Genomic DNA, 17019 nt, shown 5'->3' on the forward strand with positions numbered 1-17019 from the left:
CTGTTCTAAGGGCTTTTGTACACTGTGAGGGGCCAATGATGGCGCCAGGCTTTCGAACAGAGGAGTCTGCTACAGAGGCTCAAGACTCAGTTTAGGGGAAATGAACAAAAGAAGCAATAAAGTTGGGTGTATCACTGATCCAAAGATCGGAGTTCCAGGACCGGGCTAATCCCAGATAACTCAGTCAAACAAAGAGACTAATTTGGAAGTTTATTCACCTTTATACCAAGAATGATTTCACGCTACAGGAAACGCAGTGGCAATCACACAAATCTAAGCAAAGGCTTGTCACTTACATCTTCCATTCATTCTATAGTGAACCCAGGCACCGTCAGCCACCCTTAAAGACACCCACATAGAGGAATAAAAAAAAACCAGGGTGCAGATGCTTCTACCCACCTACCCACCCACCCACCTTCCAGTTCAGAAGGGAAGTGAGAGCCCAATCATGCTTACATTCAAGAAAGTCAGAAGACCTCAAGTGCAGAAGGAAGATAGTGGTGGAACCACAGGACAATTAAATAACAAACATCTCTAAGAGCAGGATTGCATTCAGCACATCGGCAGCCTGAGGCCATGCTACAGAGTAAGGCGAACAGCCACACGTACCAATGCTTGTTGTTGTAATGCCTCTTAGGCAAGAGCACACGAGGGAAGCACACCTCCAGTACCACAGGAGGCGGAAAGAAGGAAACAGCACTGGTCAGAAAAGGGCCCTAGAGGGTAAAATGAGAATCAGAGGTCTGAGGTGGGAGGAGAAAAGCCCTCAAATGAGACAGTCAGAGATGTAAAGAGAGAGAGCCAGAGATGTAAAGCGAGAGGGCAAGAGCAAAAGGGTCTGGTGGGCAGGGGGAAGCTTGAGAGTGGAGCAAGAGGCATTTGGGAGTTTAAAATCCTCAGATCTGGGAGAGAGGCGCTGGGGCAGGGAAGGAGGTGAAAACAGGAGTAGTAAGGTCAATTGTCAAGGTGAACATGAAAGAAATGAAGTCATGGTGGAAGCTAGAGGAAGACAAAGGTGCCACGTGAGATGGAGAGAAAGGCCTCAGGACAGTGTAGCTGTTAGGGAGAAAGGGAAAGACAGAGGGACATTTGCGGTGAATAGGAATCAGTCAGAGGGGAAAAAGAAATGCTTCATAGGAAAATGAGCTGAGGAAGAAAAAAAGAAAAAGGGTGAACTGCACAAAAGGGTTGCATGTGACAGCCAGAGGACAAGAAGCCATAGTCAGAAACAGAGATAACAAATTAAGTTTAAGGAAAAGAGTAAAGCAGTGTGCGGTGCACAGCAAGTGTGACAGAAGAAGGAAAGGCTTCTGGGTAGGGAGAACAGCTGAAGAGGAAGAAAAATGAATGTCTTCATCAGGAATGTAACAACCAAAGGGAAATGAGAGAGGACATAAGCAAGAATCGGAGAAGGCGGCCCACATGAAGATCAGAAGAAGGAGCCCTCATGGTAAGTAAAGTGGCAGAGAGCAGAAAAAAAAGGTGGGAGCCCAAAAGCAAGAGGAAATGATGAAAGGCCTCTCAGACTAATTAGTACAAACTATTTCAAAATTCTTTTAATTTACTGTTGGTTTTTCTCCTTGGAGACAGTTGGGCTTTGGTTTTGCAAACCTGTGAGCTAAGGCGTGCTGACCCTCTGTTGTAGTTCTAGTTAAACCCAGCCAAGCGCCTGAGGCTGGGAGCGATTACAGTAAAGGTTAAAATCATACACCAGTTAAGACTCGGTCCAAGTCCCTTAAATACTTCAGGATACTTTGTCATTTGTGGCACTGTGAGCTAACAAAAGTGTCAAGAATACACTTCACCTCAATGCTGCACCACAACACATGGTTCAAGCCCCAGCCTAGACTTCTGCTCTGTAACCTACAACAGGTGACACACCTAGGGGAGGCCACAGTCGCGTTCGACATGAACATGTGTTATGCCGCTTGTAAGTAACCACTGTCGCACTCCCACAGCAAAAGTACGAGACATGCAGAGCCCCGGGAACTCTGCCGAAGCCAGAGGGCCCAGAGGTCCGAAGGCGATCTTTACACTTTCTAAATGGATGCAGTAGACAATAAACCACAAAAATCCCCAAATCACTTGCTTTCCTCCAGATGTACACCAGAGCAGCCACCTTCACCAGCAAGAGATGGACGGCAACAGGACCACTCGAGGTCTGAACGCACAGGCTGAGCCGCCAGATCTTTGCAAATGTTGATTTGTAACAAGTCCAGATTATAAGATGCTTCTAGGAAAAGCACAGGTTCGTAACAGACTCTACAGAAAAATGAAATGGTCGAAGTTTGAACATGAGAGCATCCTCCTGGCGTTGCACCATGCAGCTCCTGCCTGAGGCGTCCTCCCGGCTCTGGCGGCCATTTTGACTCTTGCCGCCATCTTATGCAGAAACGGAGGGCCACCTCTCCCGCAGCTTTTTGTTTTGCTCCCGCGCAGTCACAAAGTTGAGGAGGTCAATGGCCGTCACAACACCAAACACCATCTGCTTCTGATTGGAAGCGCCGTCACTGTGGTCTGCAGGGTGAGAGAATAGAGAGGAAAGTGAGATTCCAAACGAACAGACCCTGCGACATCCCTGACCGAGGAACGACAATATCGAACGGAACAGTGACTTCCTGCCTACGTCAATCAAAAGAAGAGCATCCCTCAGTGACGGGGGCAGATGGAGGGGAGCTCCTCGCGACGCTCCACTCCACTCCACTCCACTCCACTCCACTCCACTCCACTCCACTCCACTCCACTCCACTCCACTCCACTCCACTCCAGTGACGGAGCCCTCACTGAGCCAATCAACCCTGTGAATCATGGGTAGTCCCAGAATCCACCTTACACAAACCATTCAATCGGATGTACCTTATGACAAAAGGTGATCTTTGCAACCTCAATCGTGTGCACACAGGGCGATGGCAGACTCCACCGTGACCTCACACAAACCCTACAATGTTGTGTGTGCAGTCTTGCCAGATTCAATGGAGACGGAACACTAAGCTATCAACACTATTCATAAAAGGAGGCGTCCGATTGTTACAGCCTCCCATGGTTCCAGTCAAGAAGGGTCTTCCGAAGCCTGTCCCTCAAACCTCCTACAGTCCGCCACTGTTACAAGACCACAGGGGTACTCCTGCTAGCTGCCAACCTCCTCACACTGCCCATCAACGTCCTCATCTCAACCTACCCACTGATGCTTGCTCCGCTCACTTCTCACTTACCATCATCCAACGGATTGCAGATTATAGGCTTGTAGATTCACAGGCAGCACTCACCTCCCCTAAGGAGTCACAGGCAGCACACACCTCCCCTATGGAGTCACAGGCAGCACTCACTTCAGTTACGGACTCAAAGGCAGCACTCCCCTCCCCTACAGACTCACAGGCAGCCCTCACCTCCCTTATGGACTCACAGGCACACTTACCTCCCCTAAGGAGTCCCAGGCAGCCCTCACCTCCCCTATGGACTCACAGGCACACTCACCTCCCCTATGGGCTCACAGGCAGCACTCACCTCCCCTATGGGCTCACAGGAAGCACTCGCCTCCCCTATGGACTCACAGGCAGCACTCGCCTCCCCTATGGACTCACAGGCAGCACTCGCCTCCCCATGGACTCACAAGCAGCACTCGCCTCCCCTATGGACTCACAGGCAGCACTCGCCTCCCCTATGGACTCACAGGCAGCACTCGCCTCCCCATGGACTCACAAGCAGCACTCGCCTCCCCTATGGACTCACAGGCAGCACTCGCCTCCCCTATGGAGACACAAGCAGCACTCACCTCCCCTATGGACTCACAGGCAGTACTCACCTCCCATGGACTCACAGGTAGCACTCGCCTCCCCTATGGACTCACAGGCTACACAACCTCCCCTATGGACTCACAGGCTACACTCGCCTCCCCTATGTACTCATAGCCAGGAATCGCCTCCCCTATGTATTCACAGCCAGCACTTGCCTCCCCTATAGACTCACAGGCAGCACTTGCCTTGCCTACCCTATGGACTCACAGGCAGCACACACCTCCCGTGTGGACACACAGGTAGCACTCGCCTACCCTATGGACTCACAGGCAGCACTCGCCTCCCTATGGACTCACAGGAAGCACTCACCTCCCTATGGACTCACAGGCAGCACTCGCCTCCCTATGGACTCACAGGCAGCACTCGCCTCCCCTATGGACTCACAGGCAGCACTTGCCTACCCTATGGACTCACAGGCAGCACACACCTCCCGTGTGGACTCACAGGTAGCACACACCTCCCGTGTGGACTCACAGGAAGCACACACCTCCTGTGTGGACTCACAGGAAGCACACACCTCCCGTGTGGACTCACAGGCAGCACACACCTCCCGTGTGGACTCTCAGGTAGCACACACCTCCCGTGTGGACTCACAGGTAGCACACACCTACCGTGTGGACTCACAGGTAGCACACACCTCCCGTGTGGACTCACAGGTAGCACACACCTCCCGTGTGGACTCACAGGTAGCACTCGCCTACCCTATGGACTCACAGGAAGCACTCACCTCCCTATGGACTCACAGGCAGCACTCGCCTCCCTATGGATTCACAGGCAGCACACCCTCCTGTGTGGAATCACAGGTAGCACTCGCCTCCCCTAAGGAGTCACAGGAAGCACTCCCTCCCCTATGGATGGACGCTGACAGCAATCATCCATAACTTCACATGCAGAAGCAGACACACCTGATCCCAGGGGAAATCATATTCGAAGGTGGAGTCTGTGAGAAGATGCGCTGTGGGTTCCAGCAGCGATCACAAGTCAATCTGGAAACCTACAGGTCTGAACCCTTTCCAGTGATGAATTCTAAAAATAAACACTTCGAAAAGGAATACTTCCCTAAGACTTACTAACATAAGAGCAGCGAGAAGGCAGTGAAGGGTTAGCGGGTAAGAGGATATATAGTACGGATTGGGGTTGAAGATATACGGTTAAGATCTTGGGGCACAAGGATTAAAGATTAGGTAAAGGTGGTCACTGGTGGAAACGTCTCAGAGGAGTGTTAAGGTGTTGGGTTATTTTGACTTAATGTGTTCAAAATAGAAAAATAAAAAAATTCACAGTAACACTTTCCTTAATTTTAGTAGGACACGCTGCAATTGAAGTTATGCATTTAGACGACTTAAAAAGAAAATCCAAATTCATACGGTACTATAAGGTACTACCAAAAAGGCCTTCGATCGATCCTGGTCTAAGGTCTCCCCTACAAATGTCTTCTTCCACCCTGTTTCCGGGACCATAGTGGCAGAGTCAGAACCAGTCGAATAACGGAATGACCGCAGCAGGCCCCGCTGACCCACGCGGATCCCGATGAGGTTTTAACAAAACCGTTTAAAGGTACCATAGGACCTTTAGGAACTACAATTAAATGATGTTCCTCAAGACAGATACACTAAGTAATACTTAGGAGTACATTTCACGTTTTTATACACCTCACCCCCTAGTCCTGAAGAAAGCCCACCCGACCTTCTGGCGATTGAGGGCTGAAACATGTTGACCTACACCATTATTCTAGTGTGAATGAGTCAAAACAACTCTAAGTCACCTACATTAATTTTATTGCCTCTTTGAGACCGGAATGAATAAAAAAATTGCGTCTGGAACCTAGAGACTTTTAACACACCTCACTGTATCACGAGCACCATTACTGGTCACTACTGTTTTAACAAAGGGTATCACCTCCTGGTGGAGGTTGCATAACCACTAAACCCTATGATTATGCAGACACGTGTGAGGGAAAGCGGAGAACAAAGATATACCGCTTAATGTTACCATCAACCAACACGTGCATGAGGGTTTTATTGGGACTTGAAAGAACCGCTCCCGCATACCCAATGTTATGCAGGACAAGTGATCCTTCTCTTTTGATTAGATGTTCTTCCACTGTAACCATGGAAACAACAGATGATCCTGGAATGTATAATCCGAATTATGAATCCGGTGCCTCCAGCTCTCCTTTGCTCCCTTGAAATCAACTAAAAATAGGAAACATTCCCATACCTGTGGCGCAATACTTGTAGTATGTTAGAAAAACAGGAAAATATTACTTTGACCTCAGAAAAATGTAAAAAAAAGGTGCTCACAGAAGCTCTGATTTGAAAGCATAAGAAATGTGTGGGCAGCTTACAAAAACCAGTCAAATAAGAATTTTGTGTCACAAAAGAGCGTTTTAACCCCTCTGTCTTCAGTCCAATGTGCCGGCTTTGCTGAACTACAACAATTTACCATGCTTTTCAGCCAAGAGGCCCTCGGTAAGAGTGGCCCATTAACTATACAGGTAAACTTTGCCCCTCAGGATTACTGATACTTGGGGCAATAGTAACTTTGGAGGGCAGGAGTATCTGGGACTTTACACGCGGGGACCTGAAGGTACCCTAGCAATCAGAAACTTACAGAGGGAACCAGTACTTCCGGGTCAGATTGCCGCAGTAATTCCGCATTTGCCCCCAGATTATCCCAGAGATTTCACCTGCTTTCAGCTCCCTTTAGACTTCCAGCGCAAACAACGGGTCAACACAAGCACACCAAACTATAGAGCTTTAAAAGAAACAACGGGTCAACACAAGCAAACCGGATTATAGAGCTTTAAAAGAAACAACAGGGCAAAACAAGCACACCGGACTATAGAGATTTAAAAGAAACAACGGGTCAACACAAGCACACCGGATTATAGAGCTTTAAAAGAAACAACGGGTCAACACAAGCACACCGAACTATAGAGCTTTAAAAGAAACAACGGGTCAACACAAGCACACCGGATTATAGAGCTTTAAAAGAAACAACGGGGCTAAACAAGCACACCAGACTATAGAGATTTAAAAGAAACAACGGGTCAACACAAGCACACCGGATTATAGAGCTTTAAAAGAAACAACGGGTCAACACAAGCAGACCGGACTATAGAGCTTTAAAAGAAACAACGGGTCAGCACACAAGCACACCGAACTATAGAGCTTTAAAAGAAACAAAGTGTTAACACAAGCACACCGGATTATAGAGCTTTAAAAGAAACAATGGGGCAAAACAAGCACACCGGACTATAGAGCTTTAAAAGAAACAACGGGGCAACACAAGCACACCGGATTACAGAGCTTCAAAAGAAACAACGGGTCAGCACACAAGCACACCGAACTATATAGCTTTAAAAGAAACAAAGTGTTAACACAAAGACACCGGATTATAGAGCTTTAAAAGAAACAATGCGTCAACATAAGCACACCGGACTATAGAGTTTTAAAGGAAACAACGGGTCAACACAAGCACACCGGATTATAGAGCTTAAAAAAAAAAATGGGGCCAAACTAGCACACCGGACTATAGAGATTTAAAAGAAACAACGGGGCAACACAAGCACACCGGACTATAGAGCTTGAAAAGAAACAACGGGTCAACACAAGCACACCGGATTATAGAGCTTGAAAAGAAACAACGGGTCAACACAAGCAAACCGGATTATAGAGCTTTAAAAGAAACAACAGGGCAAAACAAGCACACCGGACTATAGAGATTTAAAAGAAACAACGGGTCAACACAAGCACACCGGATTATAGAGCTTTAAAAGAAACAACGGGTCAACACAAGCACACCGAACTATAGAGCTTTAAAAGAAACAACGGGTCAACACAAGCACACCGGATTATAGAGCTTTAAAAGAAACAACGGGGCAAAACAAGCACACCAGACTATAGAGATTTAAAAGAAACAACGGGTCAACATAAGCACACCGGATTATAGAGCTTTAAAAGAAACAACGGGTCAACACAAGCAGACCGGACTATAGAGCTTTAAAAGAAACAACGGGTCAGCACACAAGCACACCGAACTATAGAGCTTTAAAAGAAACAAAGTGTTAACACAAGCACACCGGATTATAGAGCTTTAAAAGAAACAATGGGGCAAAACAAGCACACCGGACTATAGAGCTTTAAAAGAAACAACGGGGCAACACAAGCACACCGGATTACAGAGCTTCAAAAGAAACAACGGGTCAGCACACAAGCACACCGAACTATATAGCTTTAAAAGAAACAAAGTGTTAACACAAAGACACCGGATTATAGAGCTTTAAAATAAACAATGCGTCAACATAAGCACACCGGACTATAGAGTTTTAAAGGAAACAACGGGTCAACACAAGCACACCGGATTATAGAGCTTCAAAAAAAAAAATGGGGCCAAACTAGCACACCGGACTATAGAGATTTAAAAGAAACAACGGGGCAACACAAGCACACCGGACTATAGAGCTTGAAAAGAAACAACGGGTCAACACAAGCACACCGGATTATAGAGCTTGAAATGAAACAACGGGTCAACACAAGCACACCGGATTATAGAGCTTTAAAAGAAACAACTGGTCAACACAAGCACACCGGACTATAGAGCTTGAAAAGAAACAACGGGTCAACACAAGCACACCGGATTATAGAGCTTTAAAAGAAACAACGGTTCAACACAAGCACACTGGATTATAGAGCTTTAAAAGAAACAACGGGGCAAAACAAGCAGACCGGACTATAGAGCTTTAAAAGAAACAACGGGTCAACACAAGCACACCGGATTATAGAGCTTTAAAAGAAACAACGGGTCGGGACGTGGCTACGATGGCGGCCTGAGCGGATGCACTCTCGGAGGCTCCCCGGCCCTAAGCCCTTAGAATCGGTTTTACAGCGGGTTCCCTCCCCTTCTCCTCGATAGTTCGGCACCTCAGAGCGTGCCAGACCACCCGGTGCCGCGCAGGTGTCGGTTTGAAGGCACCGTTGGCGGAGTGCGGCGGGACCGGGAATCGGCCCCTGGAGACACGAGGCTGAAGGAGTGTGGCGAGGAGTGGCCGTTGCCTGCAGGGCTTCCTTAACTCCGGCGGCCGAAGGAGCAACCTGGCTGAGAGCTGCAGAGAGGGGAGGCAGAAGATCGGCAGCAGCCCCCGGATCAGGGGTAGAGCGGAGACCGGGCCGGGCGGCTGACGAGCGGCCCAGCAGTGCTTCATCCGAGGGCCGAAGGGGACGGCGGCCCTTCGCGACAACTGAGCCCCCGGATTCGGGCCTAGTCCGGGTCCGGAGCGTAAGCGGAAGTGCGGCCGCCGAGAGCAACGGCCCAGCAGCGGAGATGGTGGCAGCGACCCCCCCCCCCCCTCTGGCAACGAGCAGTTCCCCTGGTAAGGTGAGGAGGGGGGAGCGGAGGGACAGCGGAGGAGCACTGGGAGGACCGGGCCCGGTGCATACACAAGGCGAGACACTGCTGCAGCAGCGGTTGCCATTTGGGAACTGCTGCCGATTGCCCCTGAGACTGTGCTAGTGTGGGGGTGGCGCCATTGATCGAGAAGCCGAGCGGGATGCCGCGCCAACTGGCTTCTTGGCCGCGGACTTAGACGCGCTGCTCCCGCCGGATGGCCCAAGCGGGCCCCATGTAAAATAACCCCAGGACTGGAAGCGGGACAGACACGGCAGCTTGCCAGGGGGTATGAGGAAGCCAGGGGTGGAGAATCGATCCAGCTGACCAAGTGCACCAGGAAAGCTCACCCTGAGGCCCGCAGCCGTTGGACCCAGCGTAGCGAGTTCTGGGGCGGCGGACGCGGTCCCTGATATCAGAGAGCACGCAGCGGAAAGCGCTGAGACCCACACCGGGGTTGGCAAACGCAAGGTTCCCACCCCCCTGACCTACACAGCGACCTCTGAGCGACCCGGGCTGAAGGTGCCCCCCCCGGGAGTCCGACGCAACTGGACCCGAGCTGCCTGCAGCTTTTAGCAGCAAAGGAGCGGGGAACCCGGCGCCCGGGGCCTGTTGGCCCGACAAGGATAGACGGCCCGGCTCCCTCACTTTCACCACCCCTGCCTGATCACCACCATGGCCAACGCGGGGCGCAAGGGCAATCGCACAATATCGGACTTACTCCACAAAAATGCCGCTAAGACGGAGAAGGCCCCGGAGCAATCGCCCCCAAAGACACCGGCTACCGCCTCGACCACAAACGACGACGCGGCACCCATCACGAAGGCCTTCCTGGCCTCTCTCTTCAACACCCTGAGAGATGACTTTCAGACCTTGAAACAGGAGCTCGCAGGGGAACAGAAGGAGCTGTGCAGAGACGTGGATGGCCTGGGAGAGCGGGTGGCGGCAGTGGAAGAGGCGGACCAGTCCCGCAGCATGGAGGTGGAACGGCTACAACAGGAAATTATACGCCTGCAGGACCAGCAAGTGGATCTCCAGGCCCACTCGGAGGATCTTGAGAACCGTTCCCGACGGAACAACATCAGGGTCCGAGGAGTTCCATCGAAATCGGAGGGGAACAGCGTCACGGCGTATCTACAGGACCTCTTCCGGGAGATCCTTGGGGAACCAAGTGATTTTGAAATCCGGATTGATCGCGCTCACAGGGTCGGCCCGGAGCGCCGGGCGCCGCCCCCCCCTTCGGATATTCTGGCCTTTCTCCCAGACTTCCTTCTGAAAGAGAATCTTGCGAGAGGCCCGAGTGCGACAACCGATCACCTTCCGTGGGGTCCAAGTGGCCCTCTTTCAGGACCTCTCCGCCATCACCCTGAAAAAAAGACGCTCCTTCAAAGTGGCAACTGACTTCTTAAGAGACAAAGGCGTGCCCTACACCTGGGGCCACCCGTTCCGTCTCATCTTTAAGTGGAAGGGGTCTCTACACCAGCTTCGTTCCCTCCAGGACACTTGTGCTGTGCTAGACATTGACCCGCCGGAGGAGGACGCCACGGGTGAGACCCCCCACCCCAGTTCTACAGAGGGAGCCAGCCAGAGATCCAGGGGCGGCTGGCAGACAGTGCGGAGACGACGATCCCCTAGACGCTTCGGGAGGCCGGATCCTCTCCTGGCCGCCCAGGAGCGGGAGGCGGCAGTACAGGAGGTAGCGGACAAAACTACCGCCAAACAATGATGTCTCGGTCACAGGAGATTGCCCTCAATAGCCTTTCTCACCGGGGGTGAGGGGTCGGGGGGCCGGAGAGTTGGCCGCCACCATGCCCTCACTTTCTATGATGACCTACGGACCTGGACTCTGTCCCGATAGGCCCGAGACTTTGGAAGTTGTGTTGGGGGGAATTCGGGGGGGGAGGGGAGGGAGGGTTGGGTGTTGGGGGGGGGAAGTGGGTTGGAGGGGAGACAGTTGGGGAAGTTGGGGGTAGGGGTGGGTGGGGAACACGACATCTGGACCCTCCCGGTGTGGTATTAGGGAATCGTGACGAGCCAACATGGGGACCCGGCAGGCCCCGGATGAGCCAGACAGGTTGCGCTGCTTACACACCCTCATGAATGGCTAGCCCTACCCTGAAGGTTCTCACCTTAAATGTGAAGGGGCTTATGAACCCCGTTAAGCGCAGGGCTGTCCTGTCCTTCTTAGAAAACTCAGGAGCGGAAATCTGTCTGCTCCAAGAAACTCATCTACTCTCGAGAGATTGGCACAGGATGCGCTCAAGGGCCTTTCTGATCCAGCACTACTCCTCGACTCTGGAGAAGAAAGCGGGGGTGGCCTTACTGGTAGCGCGCCACGATGCGCTCGTGGTGCATATGCACGCCCCTAGAGTCGCACAAAGGAAAGGCAGATGGCGCCTCAATGATGCACTCATGCAACATGAGGGGGTGATGCAGCGGCTCCGGGACCACATCGCGGATTATCTGCAGACCAACGACACCCCAGAGGTCTCCCTAGCTGCGGTGTGGGGGGCGCTTAAAGCGGTAGCGAGGGGAGAACTAATTTCGGAAGCCAAGGGACGAAAAGAAAAGAGACAATCCCTGTCCGCTCAGGCGCTTGAACTTGAGCAAGCCCATAGTCGGACCGGGGCTCCCAGGATCTGGAGGCAGCTTAAGGCGGTCAGGGCCCAACTTGCCAGCCTAGACCTGGATAGGGCAGAGTACGCGGCCCTGCGACTGCGCCACACTTACTATGTGGGCGGTGATAAGACAGGTCGCCTGTTGGCGAGCTGCCTAAAAGCAAAGACCCTGCGGGCGAAGGTCTCCTTCATCCGTACCCAGGATGGGACAGTCGTCCAAGAAGATGACCACATAGCGGAAGCCTTCCGCGAGTTTTATGCCTCGCTGTATACGGCGGAGCCGCCGGCTGGGCGGATTTCCGCCGACACTTACCTCCAAGACACGGAGATAACGCCCCTAGATGAACCCAATAGGGCCTCCCTCGAAGCTCCCATACGAATCGAGGAGGTTGTCTCCGCGATCGCGAGTCTCAAGCCTCTGAAGGCCCCGGGCCCGGACGGCTTTTCGGCAAGCTTCTACAAGACTTTCTGCCCCCAAATCGCTCCGGTATTAACGAGGCTTTTCAACTCCTTCCAGGGCAGAGGCTCCATCCCACAAGACATGTTGGAGGCTGACATCGTGGTCATCCCCAAGCCGGGCAAAGACCCATCCCAATGTAAGGCATATAGACCCATCTCCCTACTCAACCTCGACCTCAAACTGTTCACGGGCGTGCTGGCGGCTAGACTGGGCCCGTGCCTACCGGGCATCATTGAACCAGACCGAGCAGGATTTATCCCCAACAGACAGTGTGCAGACAATACCAAGCGCCTGCTTCATGTCATTGATAAGGCCCACTACAATGACTCCGACGCGGTCCTACTCTCTGTGGATGCCGAGTAGGCGTTCGACAGGGTGGACTGGGGATATCTGGACGCAGTCCTGGCGCGCTTTGGGTTCGGAGACCGGTTCCGCACGTGGGTTGCTAGCTGCTATGCCTCCCCGCAGGCCAGGATCACGGTCAATGGGGTACGCTCGAGACCTCTAGACATCCGAAGGGGAACCAGGCAGTGGTGTCCTCTTTCGCCCCTGCTATTCGCTCTCTATATCAAACCACTAGCCCAGCGAATCCAAGACAACAGGTCCATTACAGGCGTCCGGTTTGGTGGAGAACCACAGACCATAAGTCTGTACGCAGACGACGTCCTAGCGGCCCTGGAGAACCCCCAGACGTCGGTACCGGCTTTCCTCTCGGAGATAGCAAGCTTCGGGAATGTCTCGGGGTTCAGGGTTCAAGATGAATGTGGAGAAATCCCTAGTCCGGCCCCTAGGTCGGAACGCAAAAGCGGCACGGCGAGGCCATCAGACATACGGGGACCTCCAAGTTCAGATGACCATACCCTATCTAGGCATCTCCCTAACCCCGAGTACAACCCAAACGGTCGAGCAAAACTATACAACTCTACTGACGGCCCTGAAAGGGGATCTGGCAAGATGGAGTCGTCAAACACTTTCATGGTTGGGACAAGTGGCGGCGATAAAAATGACCCTACTACCTAAGGTCTTGTACCTGTTCCAAACCATTCCGGTCACTCCCCCGCTCGGCGTGCTCAAACAGTTACAGGACTCCATCACCCTCTTTGTGTAGGCTGGTAAGCGCCCGAGCTTGTGGAGAGACCTAAACACTCGGACCACAGCGGAGGGCGGGCTCGGGGTCCCCGACCTGCTTCGCTACTTCCATGCGGCGCAACTCCGCTACCTCCTGGAATGGAGTAGGCCCGAGTCGGAGAAGCAGTGGTTGTTTCAAGACCGGGCCATGGGCCAGATGTCCTTATGGAAAGTCCCATTCCTATGACGCAAAGACAGGCCCTTGTACCTCCGGAAGTCGCCTATCACGAGAACGGTAGTGCAGGTCTGGGACAGAGTAGCGGTCCCGAAGGGCCTTACCACGTTCCCGTCCCCGATGTCCCCTTTGTTTGGGAACCCAGCGTTTGACCCCTGAGTCGTTCTTGCAGTGGCAGGACTCTGAATGCAAGGCGGCTGGCGACCTCTTCGACCCTTCGGGCTTTATGCAGATGCGCACTTTACAAGACGGATACACACTCCCACAGATCCAACGCTTCCAATACTTCCAGATCAGATACTGGCTCACAGAGAGGGAAGTGCTACCCACGTGAGCAGACCCCTAACTGACTACGAAAGATGGCTCCACACGAAAACAACTGACAAACACGCAATCACAGATCTCTACATGATGCTCAGGCCGCCTCCCCCCGCTACGCGGTCGGCGGGACAGAATAGATGGGAGCGCGAACTGGGACGCTCCTTCACAGACAAGGAATGGCAGGACATTTACTTCAGGGCCCACCATACCGCCCGCAATGTAGCCAGTAAGGAGGCGGCGGTGAAAATAGCGTACTATTGGCACCTTACGCCGGCGCGGCTCCATCAAAGCAACCCGCGCAGGGGCCCCGGGTGCTGGAGGGGTTGCGGACAACAAGGGACACTAACTCACATCCTGTGGGAATGCCCAGAGGTTCAGGGGTACTGTAAGGAGGTGCTCAAGTGTTTTGACACACACTTTGAAACGGACATTCCCCGGTTTCCGGCATACACGCTTCTTGGCCTTCCCAATGCTATCACATTCCCACTCAAATCGATCAGGGGAAGACACATCCTTTCTCTGTGGGGCACCTCTAGGAAGCCTACTCATACAGGATGGCTCCACCGCCTGTGGTATATTATGGGAATGGAGAAAATACAGGCCTCCCTCACTCAAACAAGGGACGCATTCCTTGAGACATGGCAGCCCCTCGTCTCTCTCCTATTGGAGGAATTTAAAGAAATAACCTGCCCAAAATACCTCAGGGTGCTCCGGCTCCCGGACGACTTTCGGGGGGAACCCCGATCACCCAACTGAATCCTGCCTATAGAACGGGCCTCATGTACACCGATGTCACTGCACTTGCCACACCGGGGAAGGGGAGTTGCGGGTGGGATGGGAGCGGGGAGGGGGAGGGATGGTTGGATGTTCATAGGACCGGTTCGGAGCTTCACTTCGCCTACTGGGCCTCCCCAGCACTCATGGACACATTCTACGCAGCACCACTGGGCTCCGCCGTTTGGGGAGGGTGGGATAGCTACAACTTGCCGGGCGACCGCATGCACGCCTGTACTGTTGATGTGTCCTATGTCTGTCTTGTTAAAACTTCAATAAAAAGATTTACAAAAAAAAAAAAAGAAACAACGGGTCAACACAAGCACACCGGACTATAGAGCTTGAAAAGAAACAACGGGTCAACACAAGCACACCGGATTATAGAGCTTTAAAAGAAACAACGGGTCAACACAAGCACACCAGATTATAGAGCTTTAAAAGAAACAACGGGTCAACACAAGCACACCGGATTATAGAGCTTGAAAAGAAACAACGGGTCAACACAAGCACACCGGATTATAGAGCTTTAAAAGAAACAACGGGTCAACACAAGCACACCAGATTATAGAGCTTTAAAAGAAACAACGGGGCAACACAAGCACACCGGATTATAGAGCTTTAAAAGAAACAAAGGGGCAAAACAAGCACACCGGATTATAGAGCTTTAAAAGAAACAAAGGGGCAAAACAAGCACACCGGATTATAGAGCTTTAAAAGAAACAACGGGTCAACACAAGCACACCGGATTATAGAGCTTGAAAAGAAACAACGGGTCAACAGAAGCAGACCGGACTATAGAGCTTTAAAAGAAACAACGGGTCAGCACACAAGCACACCGAACTATAGAGCTTTAAAAGAAACAAAGTGTTAACACAAGCACACCGGATTATAGAGCTTTAAAAGAAACAACGGGTCAACACAAGCACACCGGACTATAGAGCTTTAAAAGAAACAACGGGTCAACACAAGCACACCGGATTATAGAGCTTTAAAAGAAACAAAGGGGCAAAACAAGCAGACCGGACTATAGAGCTTTAAAAGAAACAACGGGTCAACACAAGCACACCGGATTATAGAGCTTGAAAAGAAACAACGGGTCAACAGAAGCAGACCGGACTATAGAGCTTTAAAAGAAACAACGGGTCAGCACACAAGCACACCGAACTATAGAGCTTTAAAAGAAACAAAGTGTTAACACAAGCACACCGGATTATAGAGCTTTAAAAGAAACAACGGGTCAACACAAGCACACCGGACTATAGAGCTTTAAAAGAAACAACGGGTCAACACAAGCACACCGGATTATAGAGCTTTAAAAGAAACAACAGGGCAAAACAAGCACACCGGACTATAGAGATTTAAAAGAAACAACGGGTCAACACAAGCACACCGGATTATAGAGCTTTAAAAGAAACAACGGGTCAACACAAGCACACCGAACTATAGAGCTTTAAAAGAAACAACGGGTCAACACAAGCACACCGGATTATAGAGCTTTAAAAGAAACAACGGGGCTAAACAAGCACACCAGACTATAGAGATTTAAAAGAAACAACGGGTCAACACAAGCACACCGGATTATAGAGCTTTAAAAGAAACAACGGGTCAACACAAGCAGACCGGACTATAGAGCTTTAAAAGAAACAACGGGTCAGCACACAAGCACACCGAACTATAGAGCTTTAAAAGAAACAAAGTGTTAACACAAGCACACCGGATTATAGAGCTTTAAAAGAAACAATGGGGCAAAACAAGCACACCGGACTATAGAGCTTTAAAAGAAACAACGGGGCAACACAAGCACACCGGATTACAGAGCTTCAAAAGAAACAACGGGTCAGCACACAAGCACACCGAACTATATAGCTTTAAAAGAAACAAAGTGTTAACACAAAGACACCGGATTATAGAGCTTTAAAAGAAACAATGCGTCAACATAAGCACACCGGACTATAGAGTTTTAAAGGAAACAACGGGTCAACACAAGCACACCGGATTATAGAGCTTCAAAAAAAAAATGGGGCCAAACTAGCACACCGGACTATAGAGATTTAAAAGAAACAACGGGGCAACACAAGCACACCGGACTATAGAGCTTGAAAAGAAACAACGGGTCAACACAAGCACACCGGATTATAGAGCTTGAAAAGAAACAACGGGTCAACACAAGCAAACCGGATTATAGAGCTTTAAAAGAAACAACAGGGCAAAACAAGCACACCGGACTATAGAGATTTAAAAGAAACAACGGGTCAACACAAGCACACCGGATTATAGAGCTTTAAAAGAAACAACGGGTCAACACAAGCACACCGAACTATAGAGCTTTAAAAGAAACAACGGGTCAACACAAGCACACCG

General features: G+C 51.1%; 1 protein-coding gene across 2 annotated transcripts in view; it reads right to left on the reverse strand.

Annotated features, from left to right (window-relative positions):
* Positions 1–201: 201 nt before the first annotated feature.
* LOC147700466 (cystathionine beta-synthase-like protein) overlaps positions 202–17019 on the reverse strand; it is a 49534-nt gene continuing 32716 nt past the window's right edge. For both annotated transcript variants that reach the window (XM_086935876.1, XM_086935875.1), the window contains one exon: positions 202–2517. In XM_086935876.1, coding sequence (XP_086792002.1) covers positions 2384–2517 — 134 coding nt within the window. In that variant the 3' untranslated portion in view covers positions 202–2383. The remainder of the gene's footprint in view (positions 2518–17019) is intronic.

Source organism: Lissotriton vulgaris, chromosome 8 (genome assembly GCF_964263255.1).
Source record: "Lissotriton vulgaris chromosome 8, aLisVul1.2, whole genome shotgun sequence".
NCBI classification, from domain to species: Eukaryota; Metazoa; Chordata; class Amphibia; order Caudata; family Salamandridae; genus Lissotriton; species Lissotriton vulgaris.